Source organism: Catharus ustulatus, chromosome 2 (assembly GCF_009819885.2).
Source record: "Catharus ustulatus isolate bCatUst1 chromosome 2, bCatUst1.pri.v2, whole genome shotgun sequence".
Classification (NCBI taxonomy): Eukaryota; Metazoa; Chordata; class Aves; order Passeriformes; family Turdidae; genus Catharus; species Catharus ustulatus.
The window spans coordinates 114,203,056-114,222,702 of NC_046222.1; the positions used below are offsets into that span (position 1 = coordinate 114,203,056).

At 36.3% G+C, this 19,647-nt stretch overlaps 1 protein-coding gene across 9 annotated transcripts in view; it reads right to left on the minus strand.

The window, feature by feature from the left end:
• Positions 1–19,647, minus strand: part of DMD (dystrophin) — a 1,072,200-nt gene that overhangs the window by 390,539 nt on the left and 662,014 nt on the right. For all 9 annotated transcript variants that reach the window (XM_033051053.2, XM_033051056.2, XM_033051052.2 and 6 more), the window contains one exon: positions 3,189–3,364. In XM_033051053.2, coding sequence (XP_032906944.1) covers positions 3,189–3,364 — 176 coding nt within the window. The remainder of the gene's footprint in view (positions 1–3,188; positions 3,365–19,647) is intronic.

Below are 19,647 nucleotides of genomic sequence, written 5' to 3' on the forward strand. Positions count from 1 at the left end.
AATGTATTAACTACAAAGAATAAAACTTGAAACCTATTAAAAGTTTAGAGTCAGTTTTCTGATTTGCAGAAGTTTCTAAATGTTGATATCTAGTTTATTTTTCTTTGAAATTATTATATGAAAATGTATTATACTAGTCTGCTCTCTCCAGTATCATCCTCGTTCAGTATGGTTTTAAAATGTGCTTCTATTTTCTCATTCTCAAAATTGACTTTAAAAAATCTTAAAATCTCCTCCATAATACTAACATTCTTCTATGAAAATTTATTTTTTAGGAAACATAGACAGAAATAAAATTACTATTACAACTTATGTGAGTCAAAATATAAGCATTCTGGCTCTGCAGGTGCTTTTTTTTAAAAAATACTCTATTAAAGCTATTCTGAAAAAGAGAAATCAAAATATGTCAATTGACCCATACTTATTGTAATTTATATTCTACTGATATACTAAGATTTGACCAGCACATGCATTGGGAAATGTCATGATTGTATTAGCTCTTTGAACTCTAAGTAGAGGTCACTTCCTTCAACTTTTGCTTGCTTCATGCTTTGATCTTAAGGACAAATTAAAGCACTTTGGATGACATAGGTTTCAAGTCTTAAAATGACAGAATCTGACTGTACCCAAAACCTAATTAAGATAAATAATGAAAAACTAAAATATGTCAAAGCATAAGAGTTATGCAAATCCTATGACAACATGGCTATATAAAGAATGTGCAGCTGATAAGCCTATGGTCTTCTCATGCCCAGGTTCATCAATAATTGAGATCTACTCAGAACACAGCAGTTTTTCCTGTCAGCTAGGTTTCTTTCCTTTGAAAATCCACTCTAGAAGAGTAAAAGCATGAACAAAACAAAACAAAACCAAACACCACATGTGTGGTGGCAGAAGTTAGGGTAGGCTGTATTTCCAAGACCTGGGAGCACAAAGCATTCCCTAGCTCTGACACAGCCAAGACTGGGAGGTGAATAGAAGCATAAGTCTCACCAAAGTAGAGCAGGAACGTTTATATCAGTTTAACACAACACTATCTGTATTCCTCCTGGTGATTGCATGCTATTATTCATGCAAAGTTCACTAACTGAGGTCTCTGCAATCATTTTCCTCTAAATTACACAAACTGTCGTTTCAGAGGAAAACAAACCAATCAGTCAACATACTAAAAAGAAAAAAAGGAGGAATGTATGTGCAAGTGTTTATTTAAGAAGCTTCATCTAGGGAATATAACTGGATTATTCCCACGTAACAAATCCTAGGCTTCCTTAAAGTGTAGAATGTGCCAAGGAATTCCATGTAATATTCTAATACTGCATTGAGCCAAAAGAAAATTCAGTTAGACATTTCTACTGATAAATGAAGGGATGAACAATAACATTCTTAACCAGAACAGGAACATATTTTATATCCTTGACAAAGCTCAACCACCAATCTCTTCTGTGTTGCCAAAGCAGATTACAGGGCTGTTAAAATGATGTGTTATTGTTTTGCAAGTGTTTGCACTTACATAACAAGTTAATGCTTGGAAACACAGATGGGTTTCCAGTGTACAAAAGAACAGCTTTTTATGTGACAAATAAATGCCAAGGACTCCCTTGTGTAACAAATAACAATACCATCAACACCTGGAAATACAGGAGAAAGAATTATTGAAAACATCCCTGAAGCTTCTGACAGCTGTAGATCACTTGTTGGCTCTCCTTCTTTTAACACAATCATTTAGGCTGAAGAGACCTTCAGTTTCATTGAGACCAACCTTTAACCCAGCACTCCCATCCCTAAATGATGTCCCTAAGTGACACATCTACATATCTTTTAAATACCACTGGGAAACCTTACAGCACGTTTCAGTACCTAAAGGGGAACTACAGGAAAGGGACTTTTCCCAAGGGCATGTTCCATAGGACAAGGGAACATTGCCTTAAGATAAAAGAGTGTTAAGATTAGATATTAAAAAAAAATTGTTTGTTTCTGAATTGTGAGCTACTGATACAGGTTGTTCAGAGAGATTGTGGAGTTGAAATCACTTTGAAGTTTTCAAAGCCAGACTGGATGAGGCTCTGAGAAATTTGATCTAGTAGAAGGTTCAGTGTCTATGCCAGCAGGGTTGGAGCTCAATGAACTCTAAGTTCCCTTCCAACCTTAACCATTCTATGATTCTATGGTGACTTGATCACTTTCTTGGGCAGCCTGTTCCAACCACATGTTCCAGGTGAAACTTTAATCATGATTAGAGTCAGTAATAACCCTTCAGAATACTCCCTTGTGACGCTAGTAAACATTTTCACAGCTTTTTTGCCTCCATGGCTCTGAACAGAAAAATGATCTGTGTCACATCAGAAGTAAAAAAGAACCATTTGCACACTACCAGTTCTCCCAGTTTATCTCCAGCACTCATTAATGTATCTCTATAAGGACTATAGGGATTTAACAAAACCATGCATGAAGAAAGTTCTACCTGTATTTTCTACAGTATTTTAAAGCAGAATGGCATATCCAGTTAGGCCTAGCATCTAGGTTAAGGACATGTTTAATAAAACCTATCTTAACAACAACATTTTTTTTTACGTTGGAAATTTTCTTTTTAAAGGTATAAAACTATTTTTGTAATATCTCTAACTCAAACACTTCAGATTTCTGAGCTTAGAAGAATATTCTCTATGAGAAAAACAAATTGATCTAAAAGTGATCATAAATAATATTAAATTGATGAATCTATTTTTTAATCCAGCCTATAAAATGTAGATGTTAATGGCATTGATTTTGATAGATGAACTAGATTAATATTCCTTGTATAAATCAACCAAGGTATTATTATTATTAGTATTACAGAGTAGTGCTTTAATGATACACAATCAAACAGAAAGATTATAAACCATTTGTAAATTCTGTACTGTTCTACTTTAAAATTAAGCAGTTAGGTATATTTTTTTGGTTTTTTTTAAACATTAGGAGTTAAAATATAAAAATATGGAGTCTGGAAGGGAGTGGTAGTCACTGACAGGAGTAGGTAGGAAAGAATTAAACAAATTATAGTGTATTAACAATTTATAGGATGTAAAACTTAATTACTGATAATTCCTTTTATACTTGGAAACTCTAGACACTAAGAACACCCTTGAAATTTCAAGCCAGAATCAAAACTAAAAATAATTTCACAATATTTTTACCCTCTTTTAACATACCTCTTTTTTTTCTCTACCAGCTGTCTGCAGATCTCCTTCCACCGGTTATTCAAACTTTCCAGTTGTTCCTTCAGCACCTTGGCATCTGCCGCTGATGACTGCTCAATAATCTCTGCACCAATTGCATTCAATGTTTTGACAACAGTTTGCTGCTGCCCAATGCCATCCTGAAGCTCCTGCAAAATACCCAACACATGCACATCATCATAAGAATGTTAAACATGAAAAAAATGCTTCATCACATACTGGATGGAAAGGGATGAAAATTTTTGCTCACTTCTGAATTCCAAATGAAAAATCCAGGACGAGTAGATATAATGACCTCTCATAACAAGTACCTTTCATTACATCTCTGCAGCCTTTTATCCCCTCTTGTATTGCTGTCTACTAGAGAGCATTACAGTAATATTCTGCACATCAATTAATAAGTAAAAAACTTGTGAGCAAATGTACTTCTACACACCCAAAGGTATATTTAAGAGCCTATAAAGCATTGTAAGATTTCAGCTACAAAATATGTGAAGTTTCTATTAGCTATAAACTCAAATAAGCAATGTCAGGAAAGTGGAGACTGTAAAACTTTTGATTCCATTAAAGAACAACTTTTTCTCCAATTTTGAGAAGCCTAATAACTCACGTGTTTTTTGATTTGGTTTTGATTGTTTGGTTTTTGGTTTTGCTTTGGGATTTTTTGGGGGGGGGGGAGGGAGGTTTTATTGTTGTTGCTGTAGTTTTTTAGGTTTGGAGTTTGGTGTTTTTTGGTTGGTTCGGTTCTTTTTTTTTTTTTTAATAGGACTTGGGGGGAGTTACACTTCTAAGAAAAAGTATTGAAGTATATACAGAATTTAAAACTACCAAAAGATAACCAATATAGGCCACTTCAAGTTACTAAATGTATTGGAGTAAATTTTTCTATACCTTTTATGATGAAATAATTTTTCCTGCAGTACTCCCATAGCTACCTCACCTCGTGTTTAAAAACAACACAATTCTGAATCTGTAGTTTAGATTGCAACACTGTATACTTGTTGAAGCAAGTTCATATTTGTAAATATTTTCATATTTTTAGTCATCAGTAGAGCATGAGTATTTTTCCCTTGAGTTCCTCAGAAAAGCAAAAAAGTGTAAAATAATTTTCAACACTTTACTGCCAAAATAAGCAGGAACTGAAATAACAGCAACAATCTACACTGTGGTATTCATACTTATGACAGATTTTCACAACCTCAGAAGTGTGTCTGAATCCTATCTACATACAAAGGCTTTCAAGTAAAATGCTGAATCAAGTTTTTCTGGAGGAAGCCAAATACTTCAGTATATCATAGTCCAGAAGAAAATCAGATATCAGCTTTCTCTTTCTAAATGCATAGCATAAATTGCAGAGCAAATCAGTAAACCTGTATATTAACATTCAATAAAATTTGTCTATGAAACAGTTAAAACTAGCAGGATATAACTTTCCAGGAACGTGAAATATGAACATGACTACTTCTGCTTTTTTAAATATCTATCTGTGGTCATGAGGTTATGATTGAAGTTCACAAACCAAACCTCTCTGGAAGTTTACTTGTTCTAACATGATCAAACTCAGTTGCCAGCCGCTAATTCTTTAAGGTGCATTGAGTCAGTTGAATGGTCTGTCTCAATTTTTGCACCCATTTTACAAGGACAGCTTGAACAAACCACCAGCAGAGCCTGGGGCACAGGGATCAATGTCAGCAGGTCACTGTTGTGTTTACCCACAGTCCTGAACAAGGAGTTGTAGCTGAAGCAGAGGTTTGCACTACTGAGATTTAGCTTATTTTACCACACTTTCTGTTTGGTTTGCTTACAGTTTCTTTTAGGTTGTCACAGGACGCACACATCCCATCCCCAAATTATTCCTTTCTTAGATTTCTCTCAGTAAAAACTGTTCTGCTGATTGATTTTTTCTAAACTATTTTGAAGCCCCACAGTTTCAGAATAAGAAGGAGCTGTGATGAGCGTAACATGGCAGTAATCTGCATCTGTTTTATTATGTTGTGATAGATGAGAAATATTTTTCTGCAGGATCCTTGCAAGCTATGTGACAGTCCAGTCATGTTGCCTCAAGCACCCTGCTGCCCCACAGCGTCCCAGCACACTTTGCTTTGCCTGTGGAATGTGTAAGGTTTTAAAGATACCTTTGTAGCAGAAACTGCAAGGTTTAGCAAGACCCAGAATAGACACATAAAAGCCTCTTACTTTGAGGTATAAGATCTTATTTTCTTTCTGTGATGCACATTAATACAATAATACCTGGCCCAGCTTTTGACTATTATTGTCAGGTACATGATTTCACTATCAGAAATAAATAGCAGCAATGGCTAGGTCGTTTGTCTAAATGCAAATAATGTCTACTCTTGCAAGTCTGAATTGGTATTTCCACTATATACTTCTCTTTTGGTAATGCCTAGCTTAAAATGAGTACCTAGTTTTAGCACATATTCACTGTATTTCACATTGATTTTAGCACTAGAGCCTTTGCATTGTGCTTTAGGGAGCATTACATGGGTAAATCATAACAACGTATAGTTTGAGAAAAAATACATTAGAGTAAGTGGCTTATTTCCAGCCAGGCACTTGAGGTCTTCGTGCTACAGCATGCATCTGTGTGAAGCTAAGATCCATACCACTTACTGAAAAAATGACTCAGAACAAGGCTTCTACTTATATGCTGAGGCCCATTCATTTGGAATAGGAGATCAAAGCAAGGAGAACAAAGAAGGGAAATTCTACTTCTGGAACTCTGGAGGTTTTAGAAGTAAAATTTGTAGAAATTACTTGTTATCTACTTATACATAACATCCACTTTTCTAAATGACAGAAACAACAACCAGTCAGTGAAGCACTATAAAGTGAAATGCTAAGAAAAAGCTCATTCAAATACTCTGAGCCTTCTTCCTGTGCTCACAGCATCTTAAATTAGGTTTTCTCCCTCCTCCAGCATACACAAACACAAAAGAGCAACTACTACACGATTTCCACGCTTATTTCAATTGACACAGATTTAAACAAAGGCATTTTCTCATTTATCCTGGGACATACTATGTAATAGGCCTTACTTACAAAGTAAAAAAGAAAATAGCTAGCTCAGTGGCAGGGGTGGTCTTAGAACTTAAGGTCCCTAATGCTGGAATAGGAACCTTGCACAGGATGTGTAGGAAGAGGTGTGAACTTCCACCAGAACATGAGAGAAGCCTTCTAGCCATCTGCATTTCAGATCACCATAAAGAACTCAATCTGAGATTTTTTTTCCCAAGTACTCTAAGCATTTAACACTTTTCACATGATTAAACAGAGACACATGTGCTGATGAAGTTTGCCTGGATTCCACATCCCATGAAAAAGATTTTTGTTGGTAATGGATACTGCACAAAGCACAGCTTCCCATGAAGACATTAACATTTTTTAAAAAGCATTTTTTATGAAGAGAACAAAAGATTTTTACCTGTTTTACTCAAAGCCACATTTTCACATGCTCATCACAGAGTCATTACCACAGAGATGCATTTCACAACTTATATTAGTATCTAAAGTTAGCCAGCAGCTATAGTTTCTTACTAACATCCCCTCCGCCCTTGCCACCCACCTGCCAGACAGCAGAGTGCTGGGAGCCTGCACAGCCTTTCCTCCCATGGCCTTAAGGTTCATGGTTCTCCAGGAGGAATATTGACTGTGAATGTTTCAGGCACCCTCACTCGAACTTCCACCTCTTCATATAGAAATGACAAAGCAAAAGGGCACACTGCCCTTTGGATTCCCAGCTTACTCAGAAGCCACTGGAGATACTTGCACTTGTAGTTATACTGCTTCTAATCATTTCATGAGCTGAGTGAGCCAACAAATTTAATTTAAAATTATATTTTTATGTATCTCTGGAAATATTCAAGGTCAGGTTGGACAGGGCACTGAGTGACATACTTTAGTAGAAGATGTCTGCTCATTGCAGCGATGAGCCTTAAGGGTCCCTTCCACCTCAAACTGTTCTGTGGTTCTATGTTTCCACACAGAATTAATCAGTTTTGAGTACGATACTTTTACGCATTATTTGTTTTAAAGATGTTGCATTTTTAGCAACTGAGAGAAACAGAAGCTATTAGAAATACCCACCAGTTTAATTTTTCTTTCTTGTGATTCCAAGTATGAGGGAAATGTCCAGCCATTAAGTTAAGGTTTAAATAATCTCTCAGATTAAAAATTTCAGAAAAAGTATATGAAAGGACTTCTACCTCTCATACAGAGGGTTTTACACTTTGATAATGATTTCAACTAATTAAGGATAATAACATAAAACTGCCAAAGCATTCATATGATGAATCTCTGATTAAATCACTTTCTTTTTATTTTCCAAGATTTAAATAAAATGAAGATTACACACGCTTCTTCAGAAAATTTCCAAGTGGAACAGAAAGTAAAAAAAAAAAGAAGAAGAAAAGTGGGATAAGTGGGATAAGCATAGGGAAAAATATTCACCAAGGTCAAAAGAGCTGTCTCTGCAATAGCCCACAATCAGCCTGAAAATCCTGGCCTAGTCCACTACTGGTATTAATGTTATTTTTCATTTGCACTTTCTGGAAACAACTGCCTAATGACAACACAAGAAATGCTTCTTTATGACATATATTGAATCCAACATAAGAAAAAAAAGAAATTAGGAAACAAATTTTAAGAAGTGGAAAGATAAATTCAGAGCACTCAACTTGACACTTCCAGCATACTTCTAATGTCCCCAGGTGCAGGAAGAGCACTGTTTCATTTGTACCTCCAAACACACACAGATTTCTGCATCAATATTATGATATTGTAATAAAGCTTGCAAAACTGTTCTTAAGATAATTACAGTAATTTCACGAGTATAAGCCGCACCTGATTGTAAGCCGCACCTCTGGGTGTCGGCAACGTTTCGTTCTTTGTCCATGTATAAATTGCACTGGATTATTAGTCACACTTTCGTCCGCAGCGAGGATGCTTGCGCAACTTTCACAAAGTTGCCAATTAGTAACAGAATCGCGGGATCGCGGGGTTTACTGGCTCGGCTCAGGGCCGTGCAGGCTCGGCTCACCGCTGCCCCGCTGCCGGGGCTGTGTGGGCTCTGTCTTGGCTCAGGGCTGCTGCGGGCTCACACTTCTGGGTTGGCAAATTTCTGAACTTCATCCATATTGTCCGTTCCTGAGTACAAGCCTCACTTCCGGGTTGGCATCAAAATTTTAGTCAAAATGGTGCAGCTTATAATCATGAAATCACTATATTAAGCAAATCACAGCTGCTTGTGGCTAAGTGATGAAGTTGTTCACCATTATTCTTTAGGAAATATAGTTTAGGAAATATAGTTTCCAACTATATTGTGTGATGCTTTCCTAAGAAAATTAAAAATCTGAGAGACCTTAAATCTACAGGCATTCCTAGAACCAACTTGGCAAGAGCTTTCAGTTTATGCCCTAAATATGAGGCAGGAATCCCCCCAAAAGGAGAGAGAATAAGAATATACCGAGTCATGGCATGGTTTCAACTGGAAGTGACCTTAGAGATGAACTAGTTTCAACACCTTGCCATGGTAGTGACACCCTGCCCTAGACCATGTTGCTCAAAGCCCCATCCAACCTGGCCTTGAAATCTTCCAGGGGTGGAGCATCCACAGCTTCTTTGGGCAATCTGCTCCAGTGCCTCACCACCCTCATAGTACAGAATTTCTCTCTAATATCTGATTTCAACTTGAAGTTTGAAGCCATCCCCCATGTCCTGTCACTACATACTGTTGGAAAAAATACCTCTCTTTTAAGTTCCCTTCAGGTACTGAAAGGCCACAATAAGGTCATTCTGGAGCCTTCTCTTTTCCAGGCTGAACAATCCCAATTCCCTTAGCCTTTACCTAACAGTAAAATACATCTGTCTTCCCTCTCATCTAACTTCCTTCCCATGCTGCTTTTTCTTTTATTATTTTCATTTGGATTTTTCAGGGATCCCATTATGCATTGTCATTTTATTTCTTCCTCCATTTTTTTTTTAACCCTCTGCTTATCAGTCCTGTGAACTGCCATCCCCTAACTACAATCAAAGATTGTGGATTTAGAGTAATTAAAAAGTGCTTTACAGGGGATCTTAGAGCTAGTCCTATTCACAAGCTTGCTGCAAATCACTGCAAAGAGAAATATTTTGTGTCTTGCGAGTTGCCATCCTTACACTTTTGGACTTCTACCCATGTAAGTTTGCTTTCAAAGTTATACAACTCTTTTTTTTAAATATTCTTTTCACAATACATTTCTTTTTAAGAAACTGGATCATTCAAGGAGCCAAAGGAACTTTCTCCTAGACATGGACAACCAGTACATGCTTTGAAGTCAGGTTTTTAGCAGCACCCACAGTGATGCTCAGATTAATGACATCTAAGAATTACACTGCACACATTTCCACACAACTGTGCACAAGGACTTTGCAGACACTTTCATGTATCAAAGTCCAGTAAAGAACACTTGAGGATACCTAGAGGTGCCTTTACTTCATGTGGGCCAGGTTGATGCTTTGTGAATCACCTTGTAGCACACGCATTTCAAAAGCAGTAAGGTATCCTTATTGATTCAGGGTATTTTACCTAAATAATAAAATGAATGTGAACAATATGCTCACCGAAATGGTTTCTTACTGATTTTTTATTCCCTTCTTGAAGCCCTGATTGTGCCCTCTATTTTGGTTAGACTGCTGCCTATAGCCTTAACTTGCCATGAATAAATAAAATTAACAAAACTCTCATATTTTGTTAAATCCTGTCCTGTAACATATGGTTTTATCAACTGCATAAGAAATACGTAAATATAAAAAAGGTCTTTGTTTAAGACAATTTAATGGGGCAGAGACTCTGAAGTTAGTTTTCAAACTCTAATGCATAAACAGTATATTAATATAAAAAGTTATGGAGTTTTGGGTTTTTAGGACTTTTCAACTTAAGCATCAGTAGTTTTTTGGTCTTTTTTAATGGATGCTTGTTAACTGCTCAAGATCTATATTGTGATAGTATCCCACACATTTGCTTAATCAACCATTGCCCTTATTATGAAGAGTTAATTACAGTTTATACTGATTTTCCCCAAGAAACCAGGTTTAAACTTTTTGTAGGCAAAGAGAGGTAACTCATATAATTGATTAAAGAATCCACCAAGTAATTTCAAAGACATTACATCATCACATTTCTAATTGCCACCTTTTATCCTATTGCCTTTCACAATGCTCATGACAACTGACCAAGCAACATAAAGAAAAGATAAATTCTTTGCTTAGAGAGATTGTCAATATAAATTAAAACACACACGCAAAAAAATTAAAAATAATTGAGTGGATGAGAATTTTAAATAAATCATTTTAGTTTGTTATCTTTTCCCATATTATGCAAATTAAAGAGTAATCAGAAAGCCTTACCCTTGTATATAAGAAGGTACCCGAATGGCAAAAATTTGCTTTATTTGTTATTTCTCAGTTAGTTTGACCATTCTTTCTGCAACCTCATTTCTACTTGTCATTGACAGAAATAGCATTTTACTGTTAAACTTAATCAGAAACTATTCTATGAGCAATCTTGGGAATACTTTGCTCTTTTCATCATGGTAGACAAATGTACTTAACAATAATTTATTGTTATGGAAAAACCCTGCAGCAACATGAAGAAATACCACAAACTAGCTAATTTCTGTCAGAAAAATTAATGGCCATAAAATGCTTTAAGAGAAAAATAACATATTGCCTCTTCTTCATGCAGTGTAAGGTATAGATCCAAAAAGAACTTAAAGGTGCTATGCATCACTTTAAGAAAACTGTAGTCCTAAATTCAACATTTATGTTCTATGACATTCAGTCATTTGCATAAATTTCTCTTCTGCTTTAAATTACATAAAACCATAAGGTTGACATAAGAGTGATAATTCAGATGCAGCAATATAAATCAGAGAACTGTGAAAACATCTGGTGGAAAACTATCCCCCAAACAATTTGCTAGCATTTGGTTACCAGAATGAATTTACCCATTAAAAGTGTGTACCTCTGTTCAATATTCTATTAGAAATAAGGAAGAAATTAATTTTCTAGGCAGTTAAACCCCAGTGATTTAATCTGGAGACACATTACTGGCACTTTGTTAGGATTAAAACAATCAACAAAGGGTATTTTATGTTTCCTAACTGTTTTGCAACAAACAGCTATAAAATCTTTGTTGCTTGGTGTGCATTATGTTGGTTATTGTGTTATTACTATTATGAATTTTGGAAATTCAGGACAGATGATGGAGATGGAAAAGGGGAAAAAAGTGAAAAAAGTCAGTGTTTGCTATGGTGAATACAATAATTTTAAGTAAAATGTTTTCTTCTTAGCATAAATTATAAGAATTATAATGGTTTGAATATCACTCTCAACTCTGTTCAAGAACAGCTTTTCAAAGTGGTGACAGTAGACTCTGGGTAGATTCTCCCTATAAAGCAGACCTGGGTTTCTGTTGCCAGTATTACTGGTTTTGTGTATCAGCTGTACATGAGAAACCAAAGGAAAATTGCTGAGGATCTGTTTTCTGAACATTCAATAAATACTGTGGAATAAAAAGGAGATTTAACTCTCACTTTGAAAAAAAATATAAGTAAAATTATTTGTGGCTTAATCCACATTTTAGATAAAAAGCTTATAAAGCATATAAACATTTTGCTTGTTTTTGTATGCAAATTGTTTTGTTGGAGAGCCTTAGGAAACTACTATTCCAATCCTTCTCTCTGTATTACTTCTTTTTTTCCTATATTTTGGGACTTTTTAGTTAGGAAGACATGAGGGTTAGTATTTCCCCAGATGTATTTTATACTATCCATAACTGATAGTATAGACAAAGAAAGTTGGATACAATGCTACTTCACAAAATAAATGGAGACATACAACTTATTATACTCCACCAGAAGTTTCTAAATCAGCAAGAGCTCCAGATTTATTTGAAAGTTTTAATCTCTTCCAGACTTTATCCCTTGACTGTCCCCCTTGTCTCTCAAAAGGGAGAAATCTGTCCTTTAGAAGACAAGTCATAAAAGTGGAAGTTTCATTTTACCTACACAAATTCTTTAGTCTATGCTGCTGGCTTTTAAAAAGAAATAGTCTACTATGCTTCAATGGCTTAGAAACTTCACACCTCAGGTTGCCATAGTAATTCCAGACTCTTGCCACTGCTAGCTGTGCTGATATAAATATAATCCAAACTCATCTCCAGTTCATCTCCAAGATGGTCCTCTTGCTGGTCAAGGCTGAGCCATCACTGTGAGAACCTCTGGGATAATATGGTTAAGAAGGGGAATGAAATCCTGTGTAATTGAAGTGAGAGAGAGGAGAGAGAATATGTGAGAGAAACAGCCCTGCAGACACCACGGTCAGTGCAGAAGGAGGGGCAGGAGGTGCTCCAGGTGCCAGAGTTGAGATTCCCCCTGCAGCCCCTGGTTCAGTCCAAGGCAGCTGTGCCCCTGCAGCCCATGGAGGATCTCACTCCAGAGCAGGGGAATGCACAAAAAAGGTTGTGGCTGGTGGGAAGTCTGTGCTGGAGCAGGGTCTTTGCAGGATCAGTGGCCCCATGAGGAGAGGAGCCCATGCTGGAGCAGGATGGCTGGCAGCACCTGTGTCTCCATGCTGTTCCCAAACTGTACACTGTGGGAATTACCCCATCCTGGGGCATAGAGAGAGTGTGAGATGTCCTCCCTCTGAGGAGGAAGGAGTAGCAGAGACAACATGTGATGCTCTGATTTGTGCAATTCCCCATCCCCAATTCCCCATCCACTTTTATTTCTGGAGGAGGAGATTTAGAAAGCTAAGGAGTACAGAAAAGCCTAGGAAGGAGGGAGGGGTGGAGGGAAGGTGTTTTAACATTTGAGTTTGCTTCTCATTTCCCTGCTCTGATTTAATTGGTGATAAATACAATTACTTCCTCAAGTTGAGTCTATTTTGCCCATCATAGCAACTGGTGAGTGATCTCTCCCTATCCTTATCTTGACCCACGAGCCTTTCATTGTATTTTCTTCCCCACTGTCCACCTGAGGAAGGGAATGACAGAGTAGCTTTGGTGGCCAACTAGCGACCAGCCAGGGCAAACTCACCACAAAAATACTCTGTGGCTTAAAAGCATTGAAATAACATTATATTTTACTGGTTCAAGTGGGAGCTGACTGTGGCAATTTAATCATCTTAAAAACTACTTTGATAAAAAGTAGTGTCTTCAAAAGAATATATTTTGCAATCATACTAAATCCTTGATATTTTATAAAAATATTCACCAGATTAATAATAATTAAAAAAAAAAAATCTCTTTCCCATTTTTCCCAGTGAGATGTAATTGTTAAAATGAGTCATATTCCTTTAAATTCATATTTCTTGTCTCTTTGTAATGTGACACAAAATTGTGCTGAAAGTAATTTTGGTATTGAACTCTAAAGTGCATGACCAAAAGTCTATTTTGTGTTTCTAGCCCAAATTGAACAGTTGCTTTTTATTAGTTTATTAATTCAATTTAATTTTAGAACTGATTTAGAAATACTTCAGGGAGAAAGAGACATTTTTTTTCCTGCAAGAACTCTACTGCTACTGCATGCTAACTGTAATGCTTCAGGTTAAACACATAACATTCAACTCTGAGTCCAAAATCATACACACTAATTTTGCAGCACATACCACTGAATGCCACTGTAATATATTAATTTCCACACTGATGCAGCATCAAAACTGAAGACAATACTCAGTCAAGCAACTTTTTAATTTACCTCTACACAGAATAGCATATGGTCTAATTTGATACCACTTTTATTTGCAGTTTCTGGCATTTGCAACATTTTGATATCTTACCTGCTCTGCAAAGTTATAACAGAGCAAACAGTGTCAACAATATGAAAAATTGCATCCCCCATCTTCAATTCTTTCCATCTATCACAAAGCAAACTACTCATATAATAGCTCCCAGTATATTAAAAATAACAACATGGCCTAGTTTCTTCAAACATAACCTAGTCTTAAGTTCTCAAGGACATCAGTAATACTGATGGATTTATCTTAATGTCACAACAACATTTTCAGCTAAATAAGTGATTTTAATCCAACTCAATGTGAATTCATTTCCTAATTTTTTCTGCCATATCTAAACCAATTTATTTTGTTTCTTTTAAATTAAAAAGAGACTGTTACAACACCTTTATGATTTCACAGATTTTCCTGATTCTTACAGAACTATCCAGGCCCTTGCATAACCCAAGTAATTTCCTATATACCTTTTGTGCATCAAAAACTAGAAAACTTCAGTTTGCTTTTCTATGGAACCTATAACTGTAAAGTGTTCTCTTTATTCATTAACTCTGAAGCACTGGAATGTGCCTCAGCATCCTGTTTTCTTTTCAAACATTATATTTAAGCTGTACATATTACAGTAATTTCACAATTATAAGCCGCACCTGATTATAAGCCACACATTACAATACAGAGTGTGATAAAAGGTATCTGTTCTATCAACATCTGTTGAGGGTGGGGGCAGTGATCCTTATCTCCACGGGAGATGTTTTGCTAATGGGCCATCCATTGAAACCAGGTAGGGCATTGTTCTTTATCTTTTTACAACCCATCCTTCCTCCAGTGAGTCATTTTCTGCTAATGGCCATTGAGTCCCACTGTGTGACTGATAAAATTACTGCATCCCATTGGAAGTTGCTCCAGCCAGGGGAAAGAGCCCAACATTTCTTACCAAGATAAAAACAGAGGTTTTGGGACACTAAGGGAGCCCCTTTCTCCACTGGACTCCAGAGGAAAACCGGATTTCTCCACATCACCACTGGACCTCCAGAGGGAAACTGCACCTTGTACAGGAGCACTGCTCCAACTGAGCCACATCTGTCACTGCAGGAGGATGCAGCCACCATTTAATGGGACTGCTACCAACACCCTGCCTGACGGGGTGTCAGGTTGTACTCTGACTTTGTCAGGGTTTGGGGTCTGTTTCTTTGTAATACTGTATTTCTATTTTAATTTCCCTAGAAAAGAACTGTTATTCCTAATTCCCATATCTTTGCCTGAGAGCCCCTTGATTTCAAAATTATAATAATTTGGAGGGAGGGGGTTTACATTCTCCATTTCAAAGAGAGGGTCCTTCCTTTCTCCGCAGACAGCTGTCCTCCAAACTGAAACAGCAACTTTTTGCTCTTTGTCCATATATAAGCTGCACCTGATTATAAGCCGCACTTTGGGTTCGGACCAAAATTTTAGTCAAAATGGTGCGGCTTATAATCGTGAAATTACTGTACCTCTTTCTTTCAAAATTGATAGATTGTTATTTGTCAGTGCTTCCAGATGGGAAAAAAACCCCAACCTATTACATGAAAGTAGCAGATTGGAAATATTGAACAAGTTATACACATTGATTCTCTAGTATTGGCCTTTTTAGCATGTGTTTAAGCTACTGCAGATATCTCCCCCTTCAAGTATTTGAATAATATATAAGTATATTTGTATAAAATATATTTGCATAAGCCTCCCTGTTGGAAGTTTTATTCGTATCTTTTACACATTATTTTAAAGCAAATTAAAATTGTACATATATTTTTTCAATCACAAAATCCTCATTTGTTCTTCTTCATTATTTAAAATATATATTTTTGACAGATACACGAAACATTTTTTGATACAAGTTATTCTGTGAAAACTAAGAAATTAGTCACATACCAGACAAAAATAAAAAAACTTACTACTTATATCATTCTGCCTGTTTGTAAAAAATAACAACAAAAAGACTTGGACGTGTAGTTTGTGTACACTCATGGTGCAACTGTAGAAAGTTATAAAGGAATAAATGTATCCTAAGAAATATGAAGTCTACAAAAGTGGTTTCCCAGTTGTGGAAAATTACTGTGGTAGGCAAGAGGATGAATCAGCTTAGACTTGCAATTGCTTCTGTACAGGAGTTTCCAGCGCAAAGCCAGTAAAATGGCATTAGGTACCACGGACAGCTCCACTTAACAATTTACCTGTTATACATCATTGCATTATGGCCTTGCAATTCAACGATAAGAACAAACCACAGGTATTGGTTCAATGAGATAAGGGGGACAAAACTAAAATATTGCCTGAGATTTCAGTTAAGTTAAAATCAGAACAAAATAAACCAAGCTGGCAGATACAGTCAATTTACAAGAAGAAAAGGAAGAAATCTGATTTTAACAACAAAGTTATTTCCCTGCCCAGCATTGGAAGGATCATACAGCATGAGGACAGCTGTCCTGAACTTAAGAAAGACCCAAAAATCCCTAGAAAATAATTTTCCAGAGGATTCTGACAGCCAGAATTAATTGTCTACCTGCTGCTTCTCCTCCTCCTGTCTCCATTAAGGTAACATTTGCCTCAAGTCTCTGAGCAAGATTAACCTGTTGGATAATGCCAGTGGCAAGGTACAGACAACAAACCAACCATTTGTAAGCAGCTATCACATCATCTTCATTCTGCCTCTGATTAGATCTTGCTGGACCTTCCCTTGCCTTTCTTATCTCCATCAACTCTAGATTTCTAAGAGCTGTAGCTTAGCTGTTTTAGTGCTGAGAAGAGGGTTTATGTCCCAACTGAGTCATAATATTTTAAGTAGACTGGCTTTACTCCCTACAACAACCACTGGGGTGTTTCTTGATCCCTGCTACACTTTATTTTCTTCAGTACCTTAGCCTATGAATCCATCTTATTCCTCCTTCTGAGCATAATTACAGCACTGAGGTCTGATCTTTTATTAATTCAAATGCTTTCCTAAGCATGCCAGTGTTGCTACTCAAGGGATATCTGATTTACATATTCCCATAATTTCATTTCTGACTACTAAATTCATCAGCTTGCTTCAAAGTAGTTCATAGTATAAACATAGTAAGACTTTCAGGAACTGATGTTCATTGCATATTTAACATTTTTCTCAGAACAGTACCACAGTTTCGAAATACAAATTAATATGTTTATTAGAAAGTTTTCTTTCAGCGAAAACATGCATCCCTACTTCCTCATCTCTTAGGAGAAGAGAAACAGACTGTTTCAAAACATCAAAATAAACTTTTATAGGCACTAAGTACTCTGTGCTAGACAACAATTGACTTGAGTTTGGCTCTTCTCACATCTTCAACCAGAGGTTATATTGAAATTGAAATAACTGTATGAAATCTGAGAGAAATATGTGTTGAAAACAGAGGAACGTCCAGGCTAAGGATGGGGACTCAGAAAACAATTAAGGATGGGGACACAGGAAACAAGCAATTCAGGAAATGTTACTTCTCTTTTTAAAGATGTGCCACTATTTCATAGACTTGCTACAAACAGAAACAAAAAAAGCCCAAACTTCCGGATTTTTTTTTTTCCTTTACTGAAATATTTAATAGGGGTTATGGGTGGCTTAACATCTGACCCATAGAAATTTAAGAAGGAGAAGCGTGAAATTGTACGTTTTTTAACATGTTCACCTTCCCTGAGTGATAGACAATGAGGGGACTTGGCACTACTCTGAACTAGACTCCAGCAAAATGGCTTGGGGGAAGAAAGCCCATTTTACTTCTATCAAGTAACATTGCACACGGAAGAGTCATACTTAGGTAAAAATCACAATCCTTTTTGCTTTCTATGGATAATGTATAATGTCTGCAAACTTCCAAGTTTCTAAGAGTAGAGTGTGATTGTCCTTCTCTGCACTGGTGTAGCCTCCCCTAATCCTTGGGGTAGTTTTGGGAACTACAATATGTAAAAGCCATAAACTATTATAGAGCATCCAAAGGAGGACAGTGAGGATGGTGAAGGTCCTTGAGGGGAAGCCGTGTGAGGAGAGACTGAGGTCCCTTGGCCTGGAGAAGAGGAGACTGAGGGGAGACCTCACTGCAGCCACAACTTCCTCTTGAGGGGAAAAGGAGGGGCTGATGTCTTCTCTCTGTGACCAGTGTCAAGACCTGAGGGAATGGTCTGAAGTTGTGGCAGGAGAGGTGTAGGCTGCATATTCGAATAAGGTTCTTCAACCAGAGGGTGGTTGGGCACTGAACAGGCTCCCCAGGGCAGTGGTCACAGCACCAGCCTGACAGAGCTCAAGAAACATTCAGAAAACCCTCCAAAGCACATCATCCTGTGCAGGACCAAGAGTGGGACTATCATTTTAGCATTTAATTGCAGACAATATGGAATTAAATACAGTTTCCCATGTTTAAAGAAGACAGAACAGAATTCACCCTCTGCCATTCACAGTTCACTCTTATGACATCCAATCACTATCCATACGATCATCTGAGAATGAGAACTGTATACCAATGGTAAGTTTTAGTAACTCTGTTATTTTAATAAAGCATGAATACAGTTTGTACAGGTGTTAAAATAACAGAAAGACAACGGGATCACTGCATTCTATTTTTTTTTTTTTTTTACATAGTGCTACACATAGGAAAGCTAATATGTTTTACAAAACCAGTAGTTTTATTTAGGGAATTTTGTGAAGTTCTCTTGTTTTTGTTCACAAATCTCTAGAACATAGTTTCAACCAGTATTACATTTTATTTCAAATATACTATCATTTAAAAATGAATTATTTGAAAAGCAAGTGTATCATGTCAGAGAACTTAAATTATTATATTTTATAATAAAGTGACAAAAAATGGTCCATCCTAAGAAAAAAACTGGCATAGGTAAAAACCTTCAATGCAACCCCTAAAAAAACTCTAAGTGAAAAGTAAGTTTTGATGGAAAAAACCAAGAGCCTTCTAGTGCACATCAATCTCTCCTAAAGTATATTTTAAAATATTTAAAATATTTTAATATTTTAAAATCAATTATTTATATAATTGATTTTTGCCTGTATATTTTGTATTTATACTAAAAATCTTACAATAAAATAAACAGATGCAAATGTCACTAGAATTAATACTATGCTATATGTCTAGACAATATTTAAACAGAAAGAAAAAATTTATTTTCTCTGTTGCAGCATCCCTCACAGCTGGAGAAATGGTTACCACGTAGAAAAACTTATTGTGCTTCCAAATATATATATATATTGATTTTTTGCTGAAGGGAAAAGACTGATGGAATTTTTCAGTCAATCACTAAAATTCCATTTAAGAAGTTAGATAAAGCAAGATATTACTAATAACTTAATAAATCTTTAGGAAATAGGAAAAACAACATAAATCAAGTGGTTTTTGCTGCCTTCAGACCTGATTTTGTCCCTCAAAAATGCTAACAGTTCTATTTTACAAATATTTTGGTCAGAATGAAGAGTTAACAGTTTTCTGCAAAATTCTGACCATGGTATTTCTTTAACTGCACATGATTTTTTTTTCATGGTAAGTTTAACATTCAAAAAAGTATTTTCCTTCAACTCACTGTGATTCTGCACACCTAATACACTTTATAGACTGCATTGGTAATACAGAATTCTGGCCATGAAATTCTAACA